Source organism: Glycine max, chromosome 4, assembly GCF_000004515.6.
Source record: "Glycine max cultivar Williams 82 chromosome 4, Glycine_max_v4.0, whole genome shotgun sequence".
Taxonomy (NCBI): Eukaryota; Viridiplantae; Streptophyta; class Magnoliopsida; order Fabales; family Fabaceae; genus Glycine; species Glycine max.
The window spans coordinates 49302092-49323839 of record NC_016091.4 but is presented as its reverse complement, the minus strand read 5'-3'; the positions used below and the strand labels follow the sequence as shown (position 1 = coordinate 49323839).

General features: G+C 33.6%; 1 protein-coding gene and 1 long non-coding RNA gene across 2 annotated transcripts; one reads left to right on the top strand and one right to left on the bottom strand.

Annotated features, from left to right (window-relative positions):
• The first annotated feature begins 53 nt into the window (after positions 1 to 53).
• LOC121174809 (uncharacterized) lies at positions 54 to 14990 on the top strand. The gene is made up of 2 exons (XR_005891214.1): positions 54 to 380; positions 14820 to 14990. It is a non-coding gene; the product is annotated as an uncharacterized lncRNA (long non-coding RNA).
• LOC100808761 (histone-lysine N-methyltransferase ATX4) lies at positions 1265 to 14440 on the bottom strand. Its single transcript, XM_006578847.4, has 23 exons — positions 12855 to 14440; positions 12694 to 12749; positions 12371 to 12584; positions 11638 to 11763; positions 11448 to 11516; positions 11261 to 11329; positions 11066 to 11157; positions 10622 to 10714; positions 9803 to 9938; positions 9032 to 9134; positions 8829 to 8928; positions 8351 to 8475; positions 6270 to 6415; positions 5773 to 5877; positions 4918 to 4982; positions 4508 to 4718; positions 3685 to 3771; positions 3492 to 3548; positions 3319 to 3408; positions 2165 to 2251; positions 1988 to 2062; positions 1781 to 1881; positions 1265 to 1689 (listed from the first exon to the last, which is right to left on the bottom strand). Exons 1-23 carry the CDS (start codon positions 13737 to 13739, stop codon positions 1599 to 1601), a joined length of 3183 nt encoding a protein of 1060 aa, XP_006578910.1. The 5' UTR covers positions 13740 to 14440; the 3' UTR covers positions 1265 to 1598.
• Positions 14991 to 21748: the final 6758 nt, after the last annotated feature.

The window sequence follows — 21748 nt, the reverse complement described above, 5'->3', positions numbered from 1 at the left end:
CTCACCACCTAAGTGCACAAGAAGAGATTGAAAAATGCTACATTCAAGTTATCATTAAAATATCAATAAAAAAAGTATCGCTAAAGTATCATTCAAAACTTTGTTTAATGTATTGCGTCACAGAAAATTTCCAAGTCCGCCCTCCACCGTTGCTCATGGAATTATAATTAATATTAGAGAATTAAAAGAAAAACGTGTCAAGCATATGATAAGTAATATACAAAACTGACAAGAAAACAAAACAGTAAACATGGGACACAGTACTGAGTACACTGAAGTGTATTGTGTTAGCAGAGTGACACAGATCTCATCTAACTTTGCACCTCTTCTCCAACAACTTCACATCACTTTGGGTTGATCCTAGGATAAACAATAATCAGGTAATTTCTTCGTACTGGGACACCAATCTATCTTCATGCTCTTGTCATTTGTTTCTTTGAAATTTACCTTGTAAATAAAAATAGTTCTAAGCTTTAACCATCCATTGTTATAAATAAGGCTTTACTTTATGATTATTATTATACGGTCAGATTGTGTTGGATAAGCCTTGTGAAACAAACATGTTAACCGATGTTTCATGTTGTATCCTCTTGCATTTCACGCTCAAAAGCCTTTACAATAGCTAGGGTTCTGCAAGGCCATAATGATAATGAAAAAAAAGAAACTCCTTAACTTATATTATAATTTGTAATTTATTTATTTGCTTTAATTTGAATAGACAAACTATTACCTTTAATACGAGGTGAACACATAGTTTAAGACAACTTTTTCTGAAAGTTATTTCATGTGAAAGTAATGGTGATAGCATGGATTTAAGTAAAAACTAAAAAAGGTAAAACGTTTTGAATAAACTGTTAATTTTGTCTTTCAAATATTACTCTCTTAAATTAATTAAGTTATATAAACAACTTCTCCATTGAATATCTGCAGTTTACCTAAAAAAAAAAAACACTCGAGAGCTTTTAAGGACGAAATTTCATTCAAAGGATCACACTAACGTATCCAACAATTAAAAATTTATTGAACAATTTTAAATCCTCCACTAATATTTTATTGATTATCAAATAAAACAGTATAAGAAACTTTGTATGTTTTTAAAATATTAAATGACTTTTATTTTATATAAAATACTAATATTATTAGGAGAAACATCGTAGATGGATGAAACACTACTTTTAAATCAAATGTACATCATCTGGGTGCAACACGTTTTTTATTACTATCTTTCAATACAATTAGATTGGTAGATCATCGGAAAAGTACATGAAGGGAAGAAATCGGTTGACATTAAGTAGAAGAAAATGAGTAAAATGTAAGGTGATACATTTACAGAGACGCCAAGAGCCAAAAGCTACCAAATCTAGGTTTTTATTAAAATTCGATGAATGTCTAAAGGAAATCAAAAGGGTAAAAGAAAAACACTAAACTATGCCTTTTTTTTTCTCCCTACTTTGTTTTCTCTTCTTTTGGTTTGATAAAAAATACAGCTTTGGTGTAACTGTGAGCTTCCCTGCAGAAGAGGGGATGGGGGGTTAGTGCTCCTTGCGGAGAAGAAACAATACTAGTCATCTGGTGTTCATTTATTTGTATAATCCTTCCTAATTCATGAATTTCCGGCAGTTTGGAGCTTTACATAGGCATGGGACTTTGTTTTCCTCTGGCTCATCAGGATCAAACAAGTAGTCATACCTGCCCAAACCAAAACAACCAGCATCAACTATAAAGAACATGCACATACTGATACATGCGCACGCACGCGTGCACACACACAGAGACATACGTTAACTCATCACCGGCAGCCACGTTAGTCTTAGCGATGAGTACAATCCGGCTCTCCTCATCACCGACACTCATGATCCTTGCATAGCAATTTGGCATACACTGTATTAACATGAACCAGAGAACAGGTAAGATGACTATCCTGTGTTGAGAATCCGAGATGACAGTGATGTACAGAAAATGCCAATTCAAGTTTAGGTTGACTTACAGAATGATTAATCAGCCGAGCTATATTCCCTTTATCAGTGGCATCTACCACCACTTCTTCACTAATCTTAAACAGCTGCAAAGACAAGAGTAGGGCATTTTAGGTTGATAACATAACATATAAATAATATGATGACCAGTGTGCTGTTAATAGGCAGACATAGAGGAATTAACTCACGTAGCAGTCTTTCCCTTCTAATCTATAGCGTGCCTCCCTCAAATCTGCAATGCTGCGTCTCACTTGTTCACCACGATATTCAAGAACCTGCTTAGGATTAAAATCATGCTCACTATTGCTACAGAAAAAGGTTGTACATGGAAAGCTAATGTTCAAGAAAATGTAAGGGATCCAACAACAATCATTTCATGCATTTGCTAATGTTAGAATAATCATAATGAAAGCAATGGACGATATATGTTCCAAACATCTGAACTAGGAAGAATCCTCAGGACCAAAACAGCCAAAAGAGAAAAAAAATACAGGTGAGGAGATGACAATTAGACCAGACTTTGTCTGGCTTATCATGATTTTGAAATTGCCTTATCAGCCAGCAAATACCGTGACATATTCCATGTTTGAGAAATGCTAGCAACACACTTTCTATTACATTCTATCATTGGCTAAAATTTATTGGAAATAACAAATTTGGGCGGGTTACACTTCTCATTTAACAAGTTTCTCTCCTAATTTTGTAGATTTCAATCAATTTTAACAACTGGTAGAGTGCGTTAGAAAGAGTGTGCTAGAGAGTCTGTTACTTGAACTGCTCTCCATGGTTTTTATGTTCTACCATATGAAATTATGTAGAAAGCCAAAGGTTATCAAGGGCCTGTTTCGGTTTAGAAAACATTTTCTGTTTCCATTCCTTATTTTCACAAATAATTGCAAAAACATCATCTTATTTACATTGTATTTTGTTAAAATTTATGAAAATAGGAAACAAAATAAAAGCAAAGTGGCATTTTTATAATTATTTGTGAAAACAAAATGTTTTCTAAAATCAAACAGGCCTAAAGATATTTAGTTGCAATGAATCACTATATTATATTAATACTAGTTGACAAGCCTGAAGAATACAGCTTTGAAAATGGGTATTCCCTTGCAGGACAGATGTCATAATGATGATTCTTGAAAGGGTTCCCCTTTATCTGCCTCTATTTTATGCAAAATAGAATAGAATAGATCACTTCTGCTGTACTTCCAAGTTCCAAATGCTCAAGTAGTCCAAAACCCCATTGGTCCTCATAATACTAATAAAAATATAAATCGTTGTTGATTGACCAACATTATGGGTCTATTAATGTTATCATAGTTGAGCATAACATTCATACCATGTCTCCTTCTTGAATATTTCTTCGTGCAAAGAGGCCCCATTCATGTATGCCTGATCTACCAAAGCAAACCCGTTCATTTTCGGTTCTCTGGAATCATACAAAGTACCCATAAAACAGTCAGAAAATTGACCACTGAAGCAAATAATCCACCTTAGAAAGATTAGAATTACCTGCAAGTGGTATAGGCGTTCTCTGAAAGAAGAAAATGCCTGAGGTTCATGTACTACCTGCTTGAGGGAAGAGACAAGAAAAAATACATTAGCAAAAGAAGAGAAAGAAAGGAGGGGGACACAGTTCAAGTCTTAAATCCAAGTTAAAAGAATAAGGAAATCTAATATAATTTTCAGAAGATAAAAGGTTTACTCTGTGTGTATTTAAACTCTCTATTGCATCTAAAGGATGATGATAGGGACCCCTCACTCGATGAGAAACGGCTTCATCTGCTGCTCTCTAACAAAAAGAAGAAATAAAAATTAGAAGTTGAGGCAATAGTGGAGAATTATGTCCAAAAGATGAGCATGGAAACAAAGAAACCAAAGCAATAAAAGCAGTAACCATGATATTTTTATGATATGCCCCACATACAAGTTTGCATCCATGCGATAGCAGTATCCAGCACATTTTGGTGAAGCAGTATTAGTTGTTGGCAAAATACATTAGATATTGGTAACACAGATTAAAAGCTAATATATCTGTTGAGAAAAATTCAAGTCCCACATCGGCTAGAAATAAGGCCACAATAGAATATAGAAGTGGGAGGCAACTCTCACCCCATGAGCTAGCTTTTGGGATTGATTTAGACCCAAATCCACATTTTAAGATGGTATGAGAGCCTATCCTAGATCCATTAAACGGGTCAACCACCATATTATCCACACACCAAGCCCAATAGTGCCTAGGTGTGTTGAGAAAAACTCAAGTCCCATGTTGGCTAGAGATAGGGCCACAATAGAATATATAAGTGGGAAGCAACTCTCACCCCATCAGCTAGCTTTTGGGATTGAGTTAGGCCCAAACTCACGTTCTAAGAATATCTTTAGTGTTTAAACACAAAAAACACTTTCACTGGAAATAGAAACAGGACAATTAACATTAACATATTAAAAATATCAGAGACATAGCTATGTTGTTTAAGTACTAGCTTACAAACATTCACCAACATGAACAACAATTTTCTCCAATCTACCTTTTTGGTATGGTTTGTTCTTTGAAAGATACGGCACCTAGCAGCAGAAAATGGCTCATGCTCAGTGTTATCAACAGGAGAGTCATCTTGCTTTTTTCTGCTAGATGAGATTAACCTCGAACCAGTTTTTTTCTTAGTTTGGAGAAGGCTTTTAGTTGAAATGACCCCAAGAGGGGTTTGCATAATCAAAACTGTATCTGGATTGGGAGCCCTGCAAAAAACAATAGATGTGATTAAGATGGAAGGCTGAAAATAAGATTTAGATTAAGGAGAAATTAAGACAAACCTATATTTTTGCAATTACAAAAAGATAATTGTTGGGGAAAAAGAAAAATCTACAAAGAAAATGGTAGAAATGGGCAAAAGAGGATGGTTAATCATTTTGTTAGTCATAATTGAGGATTGCATACCTGTGGTAAGCACAATAAGAGACCATTTTTGTTGTCTGCTTGCCATTTTTCTCCAAACAATGCAACTGCATTTAATGGGGAGAAATTTAATAAAATTATCCCAACAGATAAAACATTCAACATTCAAGAATGTGTTAGGGCTCTATAACCCAAGAATCCTAATAGAAAATAAAACACAGAAGAGAAGATAGTGAATGATTCTCTTATTAGAACACTCAATGAAAAAGGAGAATTCTCCTTTACAAGGATTGACCCTATTTAACCACCCAACTGACTAACAGAATATCTGCTGACTAAGCATCTAGCTTTTGTAACTACGTAACTGTTTTTATTCCTTCTAATGTACACTTTCCATGTCCTCTCCTCCTTCTGAAGTCTAACAGAATATAACAACAATAAAGTATTATCTCACTAGATATGGTTCAACTACATGGATTAGCTAAAGCCAATGGGCATCAATAGTATGATCTTAGTCTTCTTGTACCATGTCCTGCTTCTGAAGTCTAACAGAATACAACAACAATCAAGTCTTATCTCATTAGATATGGTTCAGCTACATGGATTAATTGATGCCAATGGGCCCTATAAATAGTCTGATCCTTGTCAGTCTTCTTATACCATGAAAATGTTGTCTTTTGTTCTTATTAAAGTCCAAATTGAAAATGCATGTTCTATGAATGAGACTGGTGAGTAATTGTAATCAGTTATCAACTAATGATTAACGATAAAGTCATATTTGTTTTAATTAAAACAGGGAAGTAAATTGAAAATTGCCATTAAACTTGCTTAAAATTAAAAGAAAATTTAAAATCACAAGATATCAAGCAAGCCACTTTAATCTGAGTGACCCCTCACCTCCATTCGATAACCAGCCCTTGAAGCACACATGGCATGGAAATAAGTAGAACACTTGCAACATTGTGTACACGAACCATGAATTTGCTTGCAAATAACACAAATCTGAAAATTCAAGTAATGCAGATTTTTAGATTGTATTTGTTAAGAGTAGTGGACCAAGAGACATCAAAAGGCAACCCAATGCAAAAAGCTCCCACCAAATGGAGTTTGGGGAGGGTAGACGAACACAGCCTTACTCTTGCAAACAAAGAGGCTATTTCTAGGATTTGCACAAAATGATAAAAATATTAAGTAATTCAGAGTCTAGATAATGTCCTTTATACCACACTCAATGAACAAAATAATCAAATCAGATAGATATTCTTCTAGTTTTTAAAGTGGTGAAAATAATTCTCTGACAATTGAGATAGCATGGAATATACAAAGAATAAAATCACTTCACCTGGTGACTAGCATTCCTTTTCAGGGGAAATTTCTAGCAGCAAATACTGTACCTTTACAAAAGAATTTGATGGAATACTTAGAATACCCAAAGCAGGCTCCATCTTCTCATCACTAGCAAAAGAGACTTCAGGTCGAAACCAAGCACAAGTGACATGAACCCACAATGTGTCAACATCTGTCGGCTTTAAAGCACCACCTGGGAGTCCAAAAATAGTTTAAGCGAACAATATTCTAGTCATCAAAACCAAGGTAGAAACATGTCAGCAGAGCTCCTTGATAATAGTAAAACTTTGTTTAGTTCATGGCAAAACATGATAGTACAAAAGAAGTTTTGAATATGATAATAAAACTTTTTAAATGATAGTATAAAGAAGTTTTACACTTACAATGGATTAAAATATAACTCAGTCAAAGGGAGGGAGGATTCTCAGCCATAATGAGTAAAATTGAATAACATGTGTATACTGTATATAGATTAAGAGAAGGGAAAATTATGTTTTTAGTCCCCCAAATTTTGTTTGACTGGTCTTCGTCCTCAAAGTATTTTTCCATTATATTGTTCATCTCCGCCATTTGAGAGTTCCATTAATTGGTGACATGTCTTTCCACATGGCAAATAAGTATGTGCCACATGTCAAATGTTTTTTGCTTAATTAGTTTTCTTTTATTAATTTTGCTTATAAATAATATTTTTTATATTTTAATAATTTTAAAATTATTGAAAAATGTTTTTTATTCAATTAGTTTTCTTTTATTAACTCTCTCTCCTCCACACCAAACCACCACGACCATCACCTAACCCGAGTTCTGAAACAACAAACACAACACTTGAAGGAACAGAATACCCCCATGATCCTTGAAGCAGCTAGATTTCAAGTTTTTTTTATCATTCTTGTTGCCTGCAAAAGTCAACTCGGGCAAAAAAGAACTACCCAGAATGAGTTTTTCTTCAAATAAGCAAAATTGAAAGGATTGAATCCAAAAGAATCAGTCTTCAAAAGTATCAAAAGATGGGAAATTGCTAAAACATTGTCAAATAGGCCAAAGGGATGAATCTCCAAACCATGTTCTTAGACCAGGTAAACAAGTTAGACCCATACTACAATACAAAATTATTTAAACCACGTTCCCTCACAATAGAATTTTTGTTTAAAATTATTATTATTATTATTATTATTAAAAATATTTCCAAATTAAATTTAACTTCAACACCCATCCTTCTTAAAACAAAAAACAAAAAAATTGTCAATGGGTGGCTCAGATATGGGTTGTGCGAAGTTGTGGGTTTGGTGCGCGCAAGGTTCGTCGGCATTAGTGGTGGTTCCGCCACAGATCTAGTCGCATGCGGTAGTGATGGGTGGTGGCTTAGATCTGGGTTGTGCAAGGTTGATGAGGCGGTGGGTTTGGTGTGCACAAGGTTTGTTGGTGTTAGTGGTCGTTCCACCTTGGATCTGATCACGTGCAGTGGTGATGGGTGGTGACTCGGCTTGAATCTCGGAGGGTAGGTTCCCCGGCGTTGGGTTAAGTGATGGTCATGGTGGTTTAGTGTGGAGGAGAGAGAGTTAATAAAACTAATTAAATTAAAAACATTTTTTCAATAATTTTAAAATTATTATAATACAAAAAATATGATTTATAATCATGTGTCAACGAATTTGACACGTGGCATATACTTATTTGTCATGTAGAAGAACTTGTCACCAGTTAACTGAGCTCTCAAACAACAGGGATGAACAGTATAATGGAAAAAATACTTTGAGGACGAAGACCAGTCAAAAAACAAGTTAAGGGGACTAAAAATCAAAACCCCCAACAATTGGGGGGACTAAAAACATAATTTGCCTTTAAAAGAATAAAGTTGCACAATTCCAAAAATAAACCTTACATAATGGGGTGATAAATGTGAAACAGTTTTACACATATAGTGGATTGAATTAAACTCATAGTAAAGGGGCAAAAATATTCTCAGCCAAGAAGAGTAAATTGATTTATATGAACATACAAGGTTAAAAAATCAGGCAGAACAGTTCCAAAAAATAGATATCACAGAGAGGCGAGTCTACATCATACCTGGAAAAAAAAAGATGATCACTTTATATACCAAACATTTGAAATTTTGTCAAAGACATACCTTTTACAGGACAAAGACAACACTCCCGCTTGATGTCAGGTCTTTCGCAAGCTTTACAAACCCAAGATGTAAAATCTCGGACATTTCTTGCTCCATAGCATTCTTGATGAACTGCTATTTGACATCTGTAACATATATAATTTATTTGTGATTTAATTGCAATACAACATAGAGTAACCCCAAAAATATAGCTTCATATGCATCAATGACAAAGCTGTAACATTGAATAGTCAGAATGGCAAAAAGTAAATATAATTGAAATCATCAAGTGAGGAGCATATTCTTGTCAAATGCACTAGAGGTACTTTTGCTCTAAATGATATTTCAAAATACAGACAAAAATTAAATCTGAGTTAAATCATTATTGGCTACAAGATCTGTAGAAACATGCAGCATCTTGTTCAAATCCCTATCTCTTTATGGGTTGAATATTGGCCGAATATATGCAATAAAAAATGAACTGAAACTGTTACATTACCTGTTGCAAATGATAATTTTGTTGTAGTCCCAGTCTTCAACCCATCTACAAACAGCACAGCGTTCTGTAGTCCACTTAGCATGAACAGGTTCATACTTCTCTGTCAGAGAAATAGTTTACAGTACAACTATCACTAAGAGAACTTCATATGGCAAACTCATCAAAATGAAAAGTTGTCTGCAAACAGAATGAGTAAAAGTCACCTTGCAAGAAGGTAAGCAACTTATGCTTTCTTTCTTTCAGAGAAGGTTTCTTAGGTTTGGTGGGAACCTGAGCAGTAGCATGAAATTCTGCCAACTGCAGCATCTGAGAAGTCAAATAGTAGTGTATTAGTTGCATGTGTTATGCCTTAGAACAGAGAACCCCCCTCCCAAAAATAAAACAGCAACCCGACTCTTCTTCCAAGTGTCCCATGTCATACAATGAGAATAATATTATGAGTTCCCAGATTCTCATTCTCAATAGGTCAGTATCATGACTTCATTAGCATTTTGACACTGAAGAAATAAAATTCAAATAAATCTTTTTTTTATCGGCAAAAATATATATATATATATATATAAATGAAAATGAAGTACCAGAGGTACTGAGTACATAGGTATAGATGGTTCCTCAATCAGACAAACACAGTCCAAATAGGAACCAGACTATGGCTATATATGGAATATACATCTGCTGGTTATCCAAGTGATACTACCCTCTACTACTTCAAAAATCCTTGTCAAATAAATCTAAGACCTACTAATCCATAAGATGGAGAAAACTTCAGTTAATGATTATAATACTAATTGAAACAAGAATACTGTACTCTACTTATACATAACAAGCCCATAAGTACATTAAATGTATAAAAGAGGGTGGGTAGACACTTGAACAATCTTAATAGACTATACTAACCAATAATTAGTATATTTTTAGCACAAAGAGACAAGGGAATATTATGAACCACAATTAAGTAATAGTAATATACAAACCCATTGTTCCAGAGGTAGCATAGAATCTTTCACCCTAATACTTGTTCTCCAATTTCTTAATTTGGAACCTGTGTGTCGTTCCCATTCACTAAGTGCTTGCTTTTCTGTCCTGCAAAACCCACACTTGCACACAACTCTGAAAGAGAAGAACACACATCATAACCAGAGAGAGAGAGAGAGAGAGAAGACATTAATCATTTTCCAATCTAGAAGTAATAACAAAAGCACATTCAATATGACACCAGCCAATTTGGAACATTGTAACATGATGTTTGAATGTTAAGCTACATTAGATATTAGAAAAGCTGTGCTAGCACCTTAAGTATGAGTGAAACAAACTATGCCAAGTATTGTTGTCTAACACAAATTTTGGTGGAAATTTAGTCAATGTACACATTGATGAAAATTAGGAATTCTTCCAAGGATTATAAGAGAAAAAGAGAATATTCTTTGGGCATGATTTCTAATAAGACTATTAACTCTTAAAGAATTACAATAAAGAACATAAGCAGGAATGTTCCTAAAAATTCCAACCACAGTTTCATTCCTTTTTAGGAAAGTAGAATCTCATTAACAAGCTAGTGTTACATTCTCCCTCTAAAGAGCAAAATCACAAAATCAGATTATATCGGATAGGTATTAATTGCCAATCTTGAAAAAGGCATTAATATATTCTACTTATGACACCTTTTAAATATGACTAATTACAAGTAATAAATAACTCTTGACAATTTTAAAAATTAACAAGTTAATAAAACTATGATAGTCACAACAGAGAAATTTTTTATGTCAAATTCTTCGGAAGGACTTTGTGCTTACAAATGAAGGCTTGGAAAATATATGCCTTCAACACCATTGCAGAGAACAGTGACCCTATTTGGAAGCACTAGCTGCCCATTGTTTTTGCTCCACCTGTACCAAAGTATCCACTACAGTTAGAAATAATAAATAATCTAAACATTTTTTTCTGAAGTGCTACAACAATTTCTTTGACACTCTCCTTATTATTGGACAAGTTTCACGTGGGTCCCACTAAATAGTGAGTGGGACCCACATGATTTACTAATGGGTCTAACATAAACTTTTACCCAATAAGAAAAAGTGTTTTGTTAGCATTCCTCTTACCACATAGAAATATTCTAAATTAGTATATGAACTTGAATCACAATAGATAGGCTTCGTGAGAACTTTAAATGAAATCATTAGGTTATGTCACAAAGCCAGGGCAGGAGGACTTAAATAAAAGGACAATAACAAACTTACTTGACTTTTGGCTGTGGTTTTTCTGAATCAGATAACTCAAAATCAAACTTGGCTTTGCAAGTAGGGCAGTAATAATCAGTGCCTTCAAGATTCTACAAAAAACAGAATACACCAATCAGCAAAAAAAAAAAAAAAAAGTCACTTTATGCAAATGCCAACAAGTGACAATATTAAGATATCAAGTAATGGATATACCTTGAAAAGGTTGCTACAAATTTTGTCACATTCTGCATGCACCCACACTTTGCATCCATCGCAGCGCACCTAATTTGGGGGAGACATTCACAAAGGTAAAAAAAAATAATACTACAATACAAAGCAATGAGAGTCTTTGAGCAGCAAAGAATAACCTTAATTAGTTAACAGGACTAAACTAACTTACCCAACTTCCACTATCTGAATGATTCCAAACCTTCTTGCATATGCCACAATAATGTTTTGATTTTGTTAACTGCAAAAGCAAATGATTTGAAGACTGAAAAAATTCTAAACAAATGCAGAACTTCAATTATAATGCTTTTGTTCCAGACTTAAATCTAATCTGTTAGAAGAAAAAGGCAAGATATACAAACCCTAGCACATGTTTTACATAGGAATTGGCCACCAGGACTTGAATCTTTTGTTTTCTTTAACATCTTGTAAGGAAGGCTCAACCCACAGGCTTCACAGGGCCGTGTTTCTTTCTTATCAAATAAATCCTGTAACGGAAATTCAAATCAATGAACCATTAAACTTTGGCACCATTCCTCACTTATACAGAGTGATAATTACATAATTAAAGCATATAAAAAAGTATGTCGGCATATAAGACTTTTTTTGAGAAATTTTTTTGTCCCTTTTTATAAGACCTTCAAATTGTCTCTTGCATTAATTGTTTTTATTTATTTATTTATTTATCAAAATACCGTTAATTACGTTACAATTTTTGTACCGTAATCAATAAACAATAAATGTTATAAATTAATAAGATAAACTCTTTCTCTCTTGTGAGGATTGCAGAAAATGACAAATAATTGGGTGGAAAGCAATTAAGCCGAAAGAGCGAGATCATAAGTCAAATAATCAAAGGGCAATTTTGAAAAAATAATACAAATTGTTAACAGATTTAATGCTATAAACTACATTAACCAACTTTCCTAAGTCTAGTGAAATAGTTAAAAGAGTTTTTATATAGGGATGGAGATAGCATTAGCTTTCCCCAAGTGTCCCCTAAATATGATGCACCAGAATTTTAACAGCCAATCAGCTACGCAGTTCCCCAAATGGTTGGCAAAAGAAGAAAAAGAAGCACTGTAGTTGATTTACCTGGTTCAGAAAATGATATCCTGCATATTGGTTTGTACCACTGACCTCCTGAAAGGCTTTCAGAATAGAATCATCATAACCATTGTTAGTAGCTGCTGTATTTATATCTGCTATCAACTTCTCTGTGAAACCCCTCTCGGCCAAAAATGCCTCCTCTATTGCCATTTGGAAGTCAGAAGGATTATAGTAACTCAACTCAGACTGCCCCTGAAACCTAAACCAACAAACATCACGCCTAGTAAGCAAAAAATCCTTCGACAAAGAAACACCAAGTGGTGGTAGTTTCACACAATGTAAACAAACAACCTACAACAACTCCACACCTGTCCACATAATCCATAAATGGAAAAATCATCCCATGCTTCACCCATGCATAGTCCTGCCCGAATCACAAAAACCACAATAAATACACAACAAGTGTTCTCCATATAGGAAGTAATTATTCATAATAGTCACGCATTACAATACATTACATGATACATACCCTTTGATTCTCATTCCCCGCATACCCTAAAAACATTACACAAGCTGCATCGGCTATACAAGACCTGAGAACTAACTCGGGTGCCTGAGTCATAGGATCAATAACAATGGCTGGCCAAAAAGGTTCCTTTCTCCCAGCTTTGGCCCACACTATATCACCTGCATAAAAATCTTCTGGCCCAAACAACCCATTTCTTTTCTCCTTCAAACCCATCAAACCAACCTCTTCCACCTCCAAAAAACTTCTCCTCTCATCCTCTTCAACTGCCACCCCACCGCGCCTCAAGGCCAATGCACCATCACCACGAAAACTCGAACACTTGCTCCTCCCAAAACCATTACACAATGCCGAGTACTTACGAGCCTTAGAACCCGTTTTCTCCTCGCTTTTTCCTTTCTTCTGATTATTGCAAACCTTGGGTGCCTTGAAGCTGAACTTCTCCTTCTTGCATTCAAATTCTTCGTCGTAATCACAATCACGCAAACCACCACTACTCTTGCTCTCCTTCCTCCAATTATCAATAACCGAATCATTGAACCGCGAAGGGAGAACCTGAACTCTCCCCCTTGAAGTCCTAACCAGAGGTGGCCGCTGAACCTCGTTCTTCTTCTTCACTTCCACGATGTCGTTTTTCGCGTTCGATTCCACTCCGTTGCACCACGACGCAGAGAACCTCTTCTCCGCCACGCCGGCGCCGAGCAGCCCGTGAAAACTCACCGGAATCACGCCGGCGGCCACGTCGCCGAGAAGGTTCAAAGGGTAGTAACTGTTGGTCTTTCTCTTCTTACGAGCATAAGAATACTCATCATCCTCGCCCACCGAGTCACCGAGTTTGACCCGTTTCAGACTCGGCATTTGGGATTTCAAATTCCGCTTAATAATCATGGTTCGCGCTGCAGGAACAAATCACGATACCCGCATTAAATTGAAGCCGCGAATGATGTTAAAATCCCAACTTGTAGAACCCCAGAAAGGAAAATTACACCCCCGAGGCCAAACGCGCGAGACACCTTCTAAACCCTAATCCCGAATTGAAATTCCGAGAAACAGAGCAACCAAAGAAGCGAAAGGGCGAGGCCGAATTTCGTGGAGAGACACGCGAAAAGGGTCGAAGAAAGTTAAAGAATTGGGCGCGAGAATGTCGGAGAACCTGATCGAGAAGATCGAATGAGCAGAGAAGAAGAAAAAGAGGGATCTCTCAGTGTGCGAGAGAGAGAGAGAGTAGTTCAGAAGAGAAACGTAAACATTTTTTTTTTGTTAGACAAATTGCAATGTAATTTGTATTATGTGGGGCTGGACACAAAAAAAAAATTGAAACATAGGACGGTGATGTTTTAATTTAGGAAATTTTTTAGAGAGGGAACAAGGAAAAGGGTGACAACAGAGTAAGACTAGAGAGAGAGAGAGAGAAGTCTCGGCATTATCTTGAGTGTGTTCATATGTTGTTATGTAATGTAGTTAGTTGATGGGGCCAGTAGAGGCTAACTTGCGCGTTGCGTATTGCTAGCGCAAATTCTTCTTCCGAGTCGTGAGCTTGGTGATGGCATTCTTGCTTGGTTCAACATCGTGTGCAACGTTGTATCTTATAAGCTTTCATGTTAGTAATTTTCTATGGCCATGGCTATGGCTGAGTCAATGTTTCAAGCAGAGAGAATGGGTCACCAAACTTAATTGTTCAAGAATTTTGGAGCCAAAATGTGTCACTTATGTATGTCTATGCGTGGGAAACATGTTTTTTATCGTAGACCTTGTTGTCCTTGGATTTTGTTGCATGATTTGCTATGCTTTTTGTGTGTGTTAATGTTGTTGTCCATAATGTGTCACTGCCACAATGGATTTGTTTCTTGGATTTTGATATTTATAGCAAGCTTCGTGGTATTCTCCGGTGGAGGAAGTTGTAGCAATATTTTTTGGATGGGGTGTTATTTGCATTTCGTAAAATTTAAATTTTTTTTGTGCGTGCAGTCGTTGGAGTTGGGCTTGGAGCAGAAGATTTCATATGAAAATCGCTATTAGGTTTGGTTCCGAAGATCTGGTGGAGTGACTAGGGCAATTTTCTTTTTTTTTTGTGACCAGAATGTTTTCTGTTGTAAGAGGACGACGTGCAACAGTGCCAATAGGCTTTTATTCTGACCAGTCTCAACCCTAAAACAGTTAAACACTTTTTTTTTTCTGTGAATACAGTTAATTGGCTAAACACATTTATTGATGTGAATTTTAAGATTTTGAATTTATTTCGTTAAGAAGGTAATTTAATTTTGATGCATGTGTGAGGGATTGAATTGAACGATGGCGTTTGATTTGATTCTTCGTCCGCACCAAGGATGAGTTGGGCACGTGGGAATTGAGTGTGTTTGGTGGGTGGGTATATCAGGAAACCAAGTTCTTCTGATTGGATCTACGCACTCTACGCCACTGACTTCACTTTCTCAATTTTATGGCTTGTTTTCATTCTCTAGAAAAATTGAAAGGTAGAAATTTTATTTTATTTTTGATTCGTAGACGAAACCTCGCGGTGGGTAAATTGGCTATCAACCATGGATACCGATGGATGAAGGTTCTAGAAAATTGAGAGAACTCATTTCATAATTATAAAAAAGAAAAAACATTGATGTTTTAATATTAATTTTTTATTGGCTTTTTGTTCGTAAACGAAACCTCCCGGTCGCTGGTGTGATGTGAAGCCATGAAAATTTATTCATCATTCGTTATTATTGTTTGTGGTATCTAGCAATAGAATAAAAGTAAGCATACCCTTTTTTTGGGTATCTATTTTATGGCTAAGGGATAACACGATTTATTTATTATCCAAAAAGACTAAACAAGAAGCTGGTAGTTACTCATAACTTGGAAAGCAGTGTACCGGAAAATTCTATAGGGGGAGGCTGTATAGTGTATAAAGTCTAAACTCCGAACAACAAAAAATTTGTTTAGTGGATTTCTTATTTTTTGTCTATGTAGTTAAAGGGAAAAAAAAGAGAGAGATGCAGAGAGTAAAGTTATGAGGTGCGAGGGAGCAAGAGAATGATGAGTGAAGTTAACTTTAATATTTAATATTTAATATTTAAATTAATTTCATCTAAATTGTCAAAGATTAATTACTTTTTACATGCAGTTACCTTTATCCTCCCACTTTTTTTTTAGGCTCCTCGCACTTCATTTATATATAGGTAATAATAGGCTGATGGCTTTTGTCTTTGGCGTTGATATTAGGTAGTGTTGACCTTGGTTGCATACGTTTTCCCTGCTAGGTTCATGTTTTGTAGAGGACCATGGTGCGTGTCCAAAGGTTCTCAAAAAATTTGTGAGCCACTGGGTAGCAAAACTAGTTAATTTCATGTTAAGTTAATTTTAAGGCCCTTTCAACTTGGCTAGAGTCATCATGTCATGTTACAAAGTGTATTACTGAATGATGCAACGGATACCACACTGTAAGTTTGGTCCTGTGATGGAATCGGTTCCTGTTTTCTGCTTGAGAGACCCTTCGAGAGGAGGGATATCATAGTACTGGTGATTGCCTTTCAGTTTTTTTCTTCTTCTTATCTTATCTTTGGATCACTAGAAAAAAAGAAGAATAAAGATCGAAAGAAGGACCATTTTTTATCATTGACTCTTTTTTTTCTTTCTTTATGGTCAGTTAAGTATAAGTGTTTTACCCTTTGTTTGGTTAGAGAAGAAAAGAGAAAAAAACCAAGAAATTTTTTAAGAAATTAAAGTGGATCCCCATGTCTTTATCTTTTTATTTTAATTTATATATATATATATATATATATATATATATATATATACACAACTAAACTCACCCGATAGTTTAATTTAAGTTTTCATCCCTTTTGCCATTGACCCAATAAGATGTTTCTCATTAATTAGTTATGTACTAAAGATAAATAAAAAAGATGGAGAGTAGAGATAGTAATATAAAATCTGAGAGTTTGGGTAGTGACAGAGTGTGGCGATCTTGGCAATCTCAGGCTTGGGCATGGCCTGCATGCATAGTTTTGAAGAATCAAATAGAGTATAAGTCAAGGCTGGCGGCCAAGCCAAGTTGACTTTGTCTAATGCTCCAAATCCAATCATTAATCATTATTAATGTATATTATTTCTTTCAAATTTTTTATTTACTCAATATTCACTTCTAAAAATATTTTTATTTAATTTTAAAATTTCAAATAATACCTATTAGATTATGTTTAACAAAACCTGAAAAATTAGAAAGTCAACTAATAACTAAAATTTAAAAAATTAACTTATTAAATTATAAATGTCAAATAAATTAACTATTAAGATAATTGAAAAGTATGAAATGATATAAAAATAATAAAATTATAATTTATTTATAAATGATAACTAAAAATTAAATAAATATATTGAAGATAAAAATAAAAAAACTAAAAGTTAATATTTTAAAAAATATTAGTTCAACTAAAGTTTAAAAAATAGTATAAATCATTAAAAACTATTAAAAACAATCGAACAAATTTTTTTATTAGTGAAAGAAAATTATAAAATTAAAAACTAATTAAAATATCGTGTTAAACATAACCTTAGTCATTATATTTCTATTCATATTTATTTTTTGTATTTTATATATTTATCATAAAATAAAGAAATGATAATATTTAAAATAATTTTTATGTAAATAGAAATGTTAATTAAATATTTTAGCACATGCAATGTACTATAGTACTATTCTCTTAAATATAAAGATAAAAATAACATCATAATAATAATAATAATAGTAGCTAGTAGCTACTAATTGGAGTATTCTTTATGGGATTTTAATTTTCTAAAACCTCGTTATGACGACGTCCCCATTACACATCTCTTGCGACCTGCGAGAAACCCAAAAACCCAAAGTCATTTTAACTAGCCACGATAATAAAAACTGAACTCATATATAGCTGTTCGATTCTACTCGGAATTTCACAGGAAAATTGCAAAAATTAGGATGAGATCGGGCATGTCACTCCCTATCTCATATTTAACTCCGTCCCCTACCTATTCCGTTGTGTATATTTTATAATTATTAATAATATAGTTATATTTATATATAATTATTTCATATTTTATATATTATAATTATTAAAATATAGAATAATCATTTTAATAGTTAAATAAATAATATTATAATTATAATACTAATTATAACAAAATTAAAAATTATACAATTTAATTTTTAAATATATTTACGTTATTTATTTATTTTTATTAAAATATATATTGATTAAATTAAAATACAATTAATAACTTATGATTTATTTAAAGTATATAAATAAATAATTTAAAAAAATGTTGGATGACTATCCAGCAAGTTTTCTCGAATCTGATAAGGATGAGGTTGGATTCTATTTCTCAACCCTCACCTTTTACGGATAGAGATGAGAATGAGAATAGGCAAACTTGCTACCACCTTGTCCCATTGGCATCACTAATTTTAACTTAGATTTAGCATTTTCAAGTCATGTCTGGTTATGGTTTGAAACTTGCAACCTAACTAAACGTTTTTTTTTTTTCTTTTCTATTTGCAAAACTTTGATCTATTTGCGACGTAACTAATCTGGTTTTTTTTTCTTCTTGTTTTTGTTTATTTTTTAGAATTATACTAATATATTCTTTCCATCTCAAAATAATTGTGATGTTAGCTTTTTAATACTTCCTCTAAACTCATATATAAATATAATAATAATAATTTTACATTAATTAATAAAATTAGTTAACACCAAAATCTCAAATAAAAAAATAAAATTATTCATAATATATTTTTCATTGTTGTTATCATGAATAAAAAAGAGTCATTGAAAATAGAGTTATAATTACATGAATGATATTTTAAGAATAATATCATTAAAATACAATATAACTTTTTTGTTTATATATGAATTGAGAGTGAGGATAATATTAATTACTTTTTTTACTTATATTTCTAATAAATTTTACTTTAATTACTTTTTTAATATAATATTAATACTATTATTTTTCATCTATTTAAGTTATCTTCGATAAATTCTTTTAATTTTTTTGTTAGCTAAAAAGTTTATTTAATTGTTTGGTAAGCAAATATTTTAATAATTTCAAATAATTTATGAAACGCTATTTATAATAACATTTTTTTAAAACACTAATTTCTCATTTTACATTTTTTATCTTTAAAATATTTATTAAATTTCCTTATTGCTCTTTATAAATAAAATGATAGTTATTATTTATTTGTCTTATTTCAGACACCCCCACACATTTTTTACACTATTTTATTTTAACAATTGTATTATTTATAATATTTATTTTATTATTTCAACGTTATCACAAATTTTGACAATGATAAATGTTAGATTTATTTATTTTTATTACTTTTTGTAGTATAACAGTCTCCGAATCAAACACCAGAGATTATGGAACTCTCCAAATCATGGATGACTTGAACTAAAACATTGAAGTAGCAGAAGCGGGCCATGTAATCATTGGGGTGTTGGAGTTGTTGTGAGAGAGAGGGGTGCTTGCAACACTTTAGACACACTCTCTTTAGTTGAAATTTACTTGTTTACTAGTTGTAACACTAGACAACACTTGCAAGTTGCAACAGTACGGATGTAGAAAGGTGTGTTAATAGCAGCAACAACCTGTAAAATCTTGTACTCAGATTAAAAATGTGGTGCTTGCAGGAGCATTGGTCTACGCAATGCATCACATTTGCACGGATTTTTTCTTTTTCATACTGTTAATTAATAGCAGAAACTAATTGCAATTAAGCTGTGGTAAAGAAATTTAATACTCTCGCGACCCAAAACCTTTGAACCTGACTATTGCCAATTGTAAGTAACTCTTAGTCAAGATTTTATTGGTTTTAATATTTCACATAGTATGTGTTGACAAGAAAACTATGTAGAAAATCTGTATCCTCTAATCCTAATTAGATTTGGCTAGAGGAAGCTCCTGTTTGTATTGCCTCCAATCCTGTTGTTTTGATCTTGAGTAATTGAAATTATTATCATTATTTTTTTCTTTAAAAAATGAAGTGACAGTGACATGGCATAAACATGTATAGCAAATGATCCACCAGTCTACATCACAGTACATCTTACTTTTAGCCCACCATATGCTAATGTAATTCACTTTTCAAGTGTCACACACACTTTGCATATATGTTTTATTTTTTTTTTTAAAAAAAAAAACATTATTTTGCCCTACAAGTTCTTCCAAAATGAAATTGTAATCTGACACCTACACGAAGAAGTCTTTGATGCCACGCCGTTGTAGGATAGCTGCATAGATAGGATCATGTTCATAGCAGCTTCAGTCTAATACATCAATCTTCATGTGGCTGAACAAGAACCCGATGTAGTGATGTTTTCGGTTCACTTAATTTAAACCTTCAAAAATCATTCAAGGATGCCGTAATCCTAGAAATGTAAGTTTAAAACAAGAGAAATAAACATGTACTGAAATTTCAAAAATTAAATATGTTACGGAAGTATTTTGGGACTTGTCACGTGACCTTTCCCTCCATCTTGCACTATATAGGATATTTCATGCTTATAGGTATACATCCAAGTCTCATCATTCACTAGTTACACTTACTAATTTGATCATGAGACTATTTGTGCAAGTGTTATGCAAGTCTTGTTACTCATTGGAAGCCGCAATTGTCATTAGCCAGAGTCGCCTAAATCGTCCGCCGCATTTAGATCCTTTCGAACAAAATATAAAATTTTTCATGGAACATGGTCCAACTTCAAGTGTTTAGTTAAAAAACAAATTCAAAATGAAAAAAACTAAGGAAAAGATAAGAAAGGACTCCATAATAAAGATCATGTGAGTTTCTATTTATTTTTTTCCCTTTCAAACCACGTAAAAATTGTCAAATAAGGATTGGAGGAGGAAAGGAAGCCAGAGCCACTGAATGGAGGCTACCAAGGATTCACCTCTTGGTGAAAAGAAGGCATTTATACTTAGAAAAAATGTAGAGGATGCTCAATGTCCTGATTCTCATTGGAACACCTCGATCAAATCACATCAAAATGAGATGAATTCACAAGTTGTATAGTTATAAGACTGTACAGTTGAGTATGACTTAAAATAATTAATTGGTACTACCTATAGTAATAAGATATATCTACTTTTAGATAGTCTATCTCATAAGAATTTCACAGTGTATTTGACTTGAAATAGTTATAAGATGAATGACCTTTTAAAAAGTTTTCCATAAAACATGTGAGTGAAAACAAAATATACTAAGTGAAATATCATTACGTGAAATATCTTAATGTGAAAGTCACTTAGAAGTCGAAAATCAAAAATATTACAGCCATCACTAGAGAGTTAAACTAAACTACAAAAAGAAACGTTTTGCAAATTACAAGGCACTATCCTAGCATGTAATGATTGACTGGGTTAGGGTAGGAGCAACTTTTGAAGTGCATCTCCACCCAGCCCACCCAGCGGTTGTGTTATGTTGTGTTTTGTTTACCAAGCAATTGCAATTGTGACCTTTCACTAAATTTCAACTTTCACCTATCTCCTTAACTTTAACATTCTAATCTCGTTCTTGATCACTCCTATAATCCAATGAATGGAAGATAAAAGATACTTGGCCCATTGCCACACTTCTATCACGCTATCTCCACCAAGCGCCATTCATCATTGCTCCACCATTTTCAAACACAACCAAAAGCACCACTCCTTGTTAGTTATGTTTCTCCTAGAAGTGCTTATGGATAAGCTTATCAAAACAGGTCCTTAGTTAAAGGCCTCTTCCTCCACCGCTGTGCCACTATTAGACTAAAACGTTTTGCAGAAGACTAAATTAACTTAGAGCCAAAGCCAAAAACGTTTCAAGACAAAAGCAATAGTAAAACATTGTTAAAATGAAAATTGAAGTTAGAGAACACAAAAATGAA

Bases quoted from the DNA above. Each gene is read 5' to 3' on its own strand.
- LOC100808761 (XM_006578847.4), bottom strand. From the start codon at position 13,739: ATGATTATTAAGCGGAATTTGAAATCCCAAATGCCGAGTCTGAAACGG. The intron at 11,764-12,370 runs GTAAATCAACTA...TTTCCGTTACAG, and splicing joins GATATCATTTTCTGAACCAG to GATTTATTTGATAAGAAAGA. The intron at 4,719-4,917 runs GTATGCAATCCT...TGTTTTTTGCAG, and splicing joins TCTTATTGTGCTTACCACAG to GGCTCCCAATCCAGATACAG.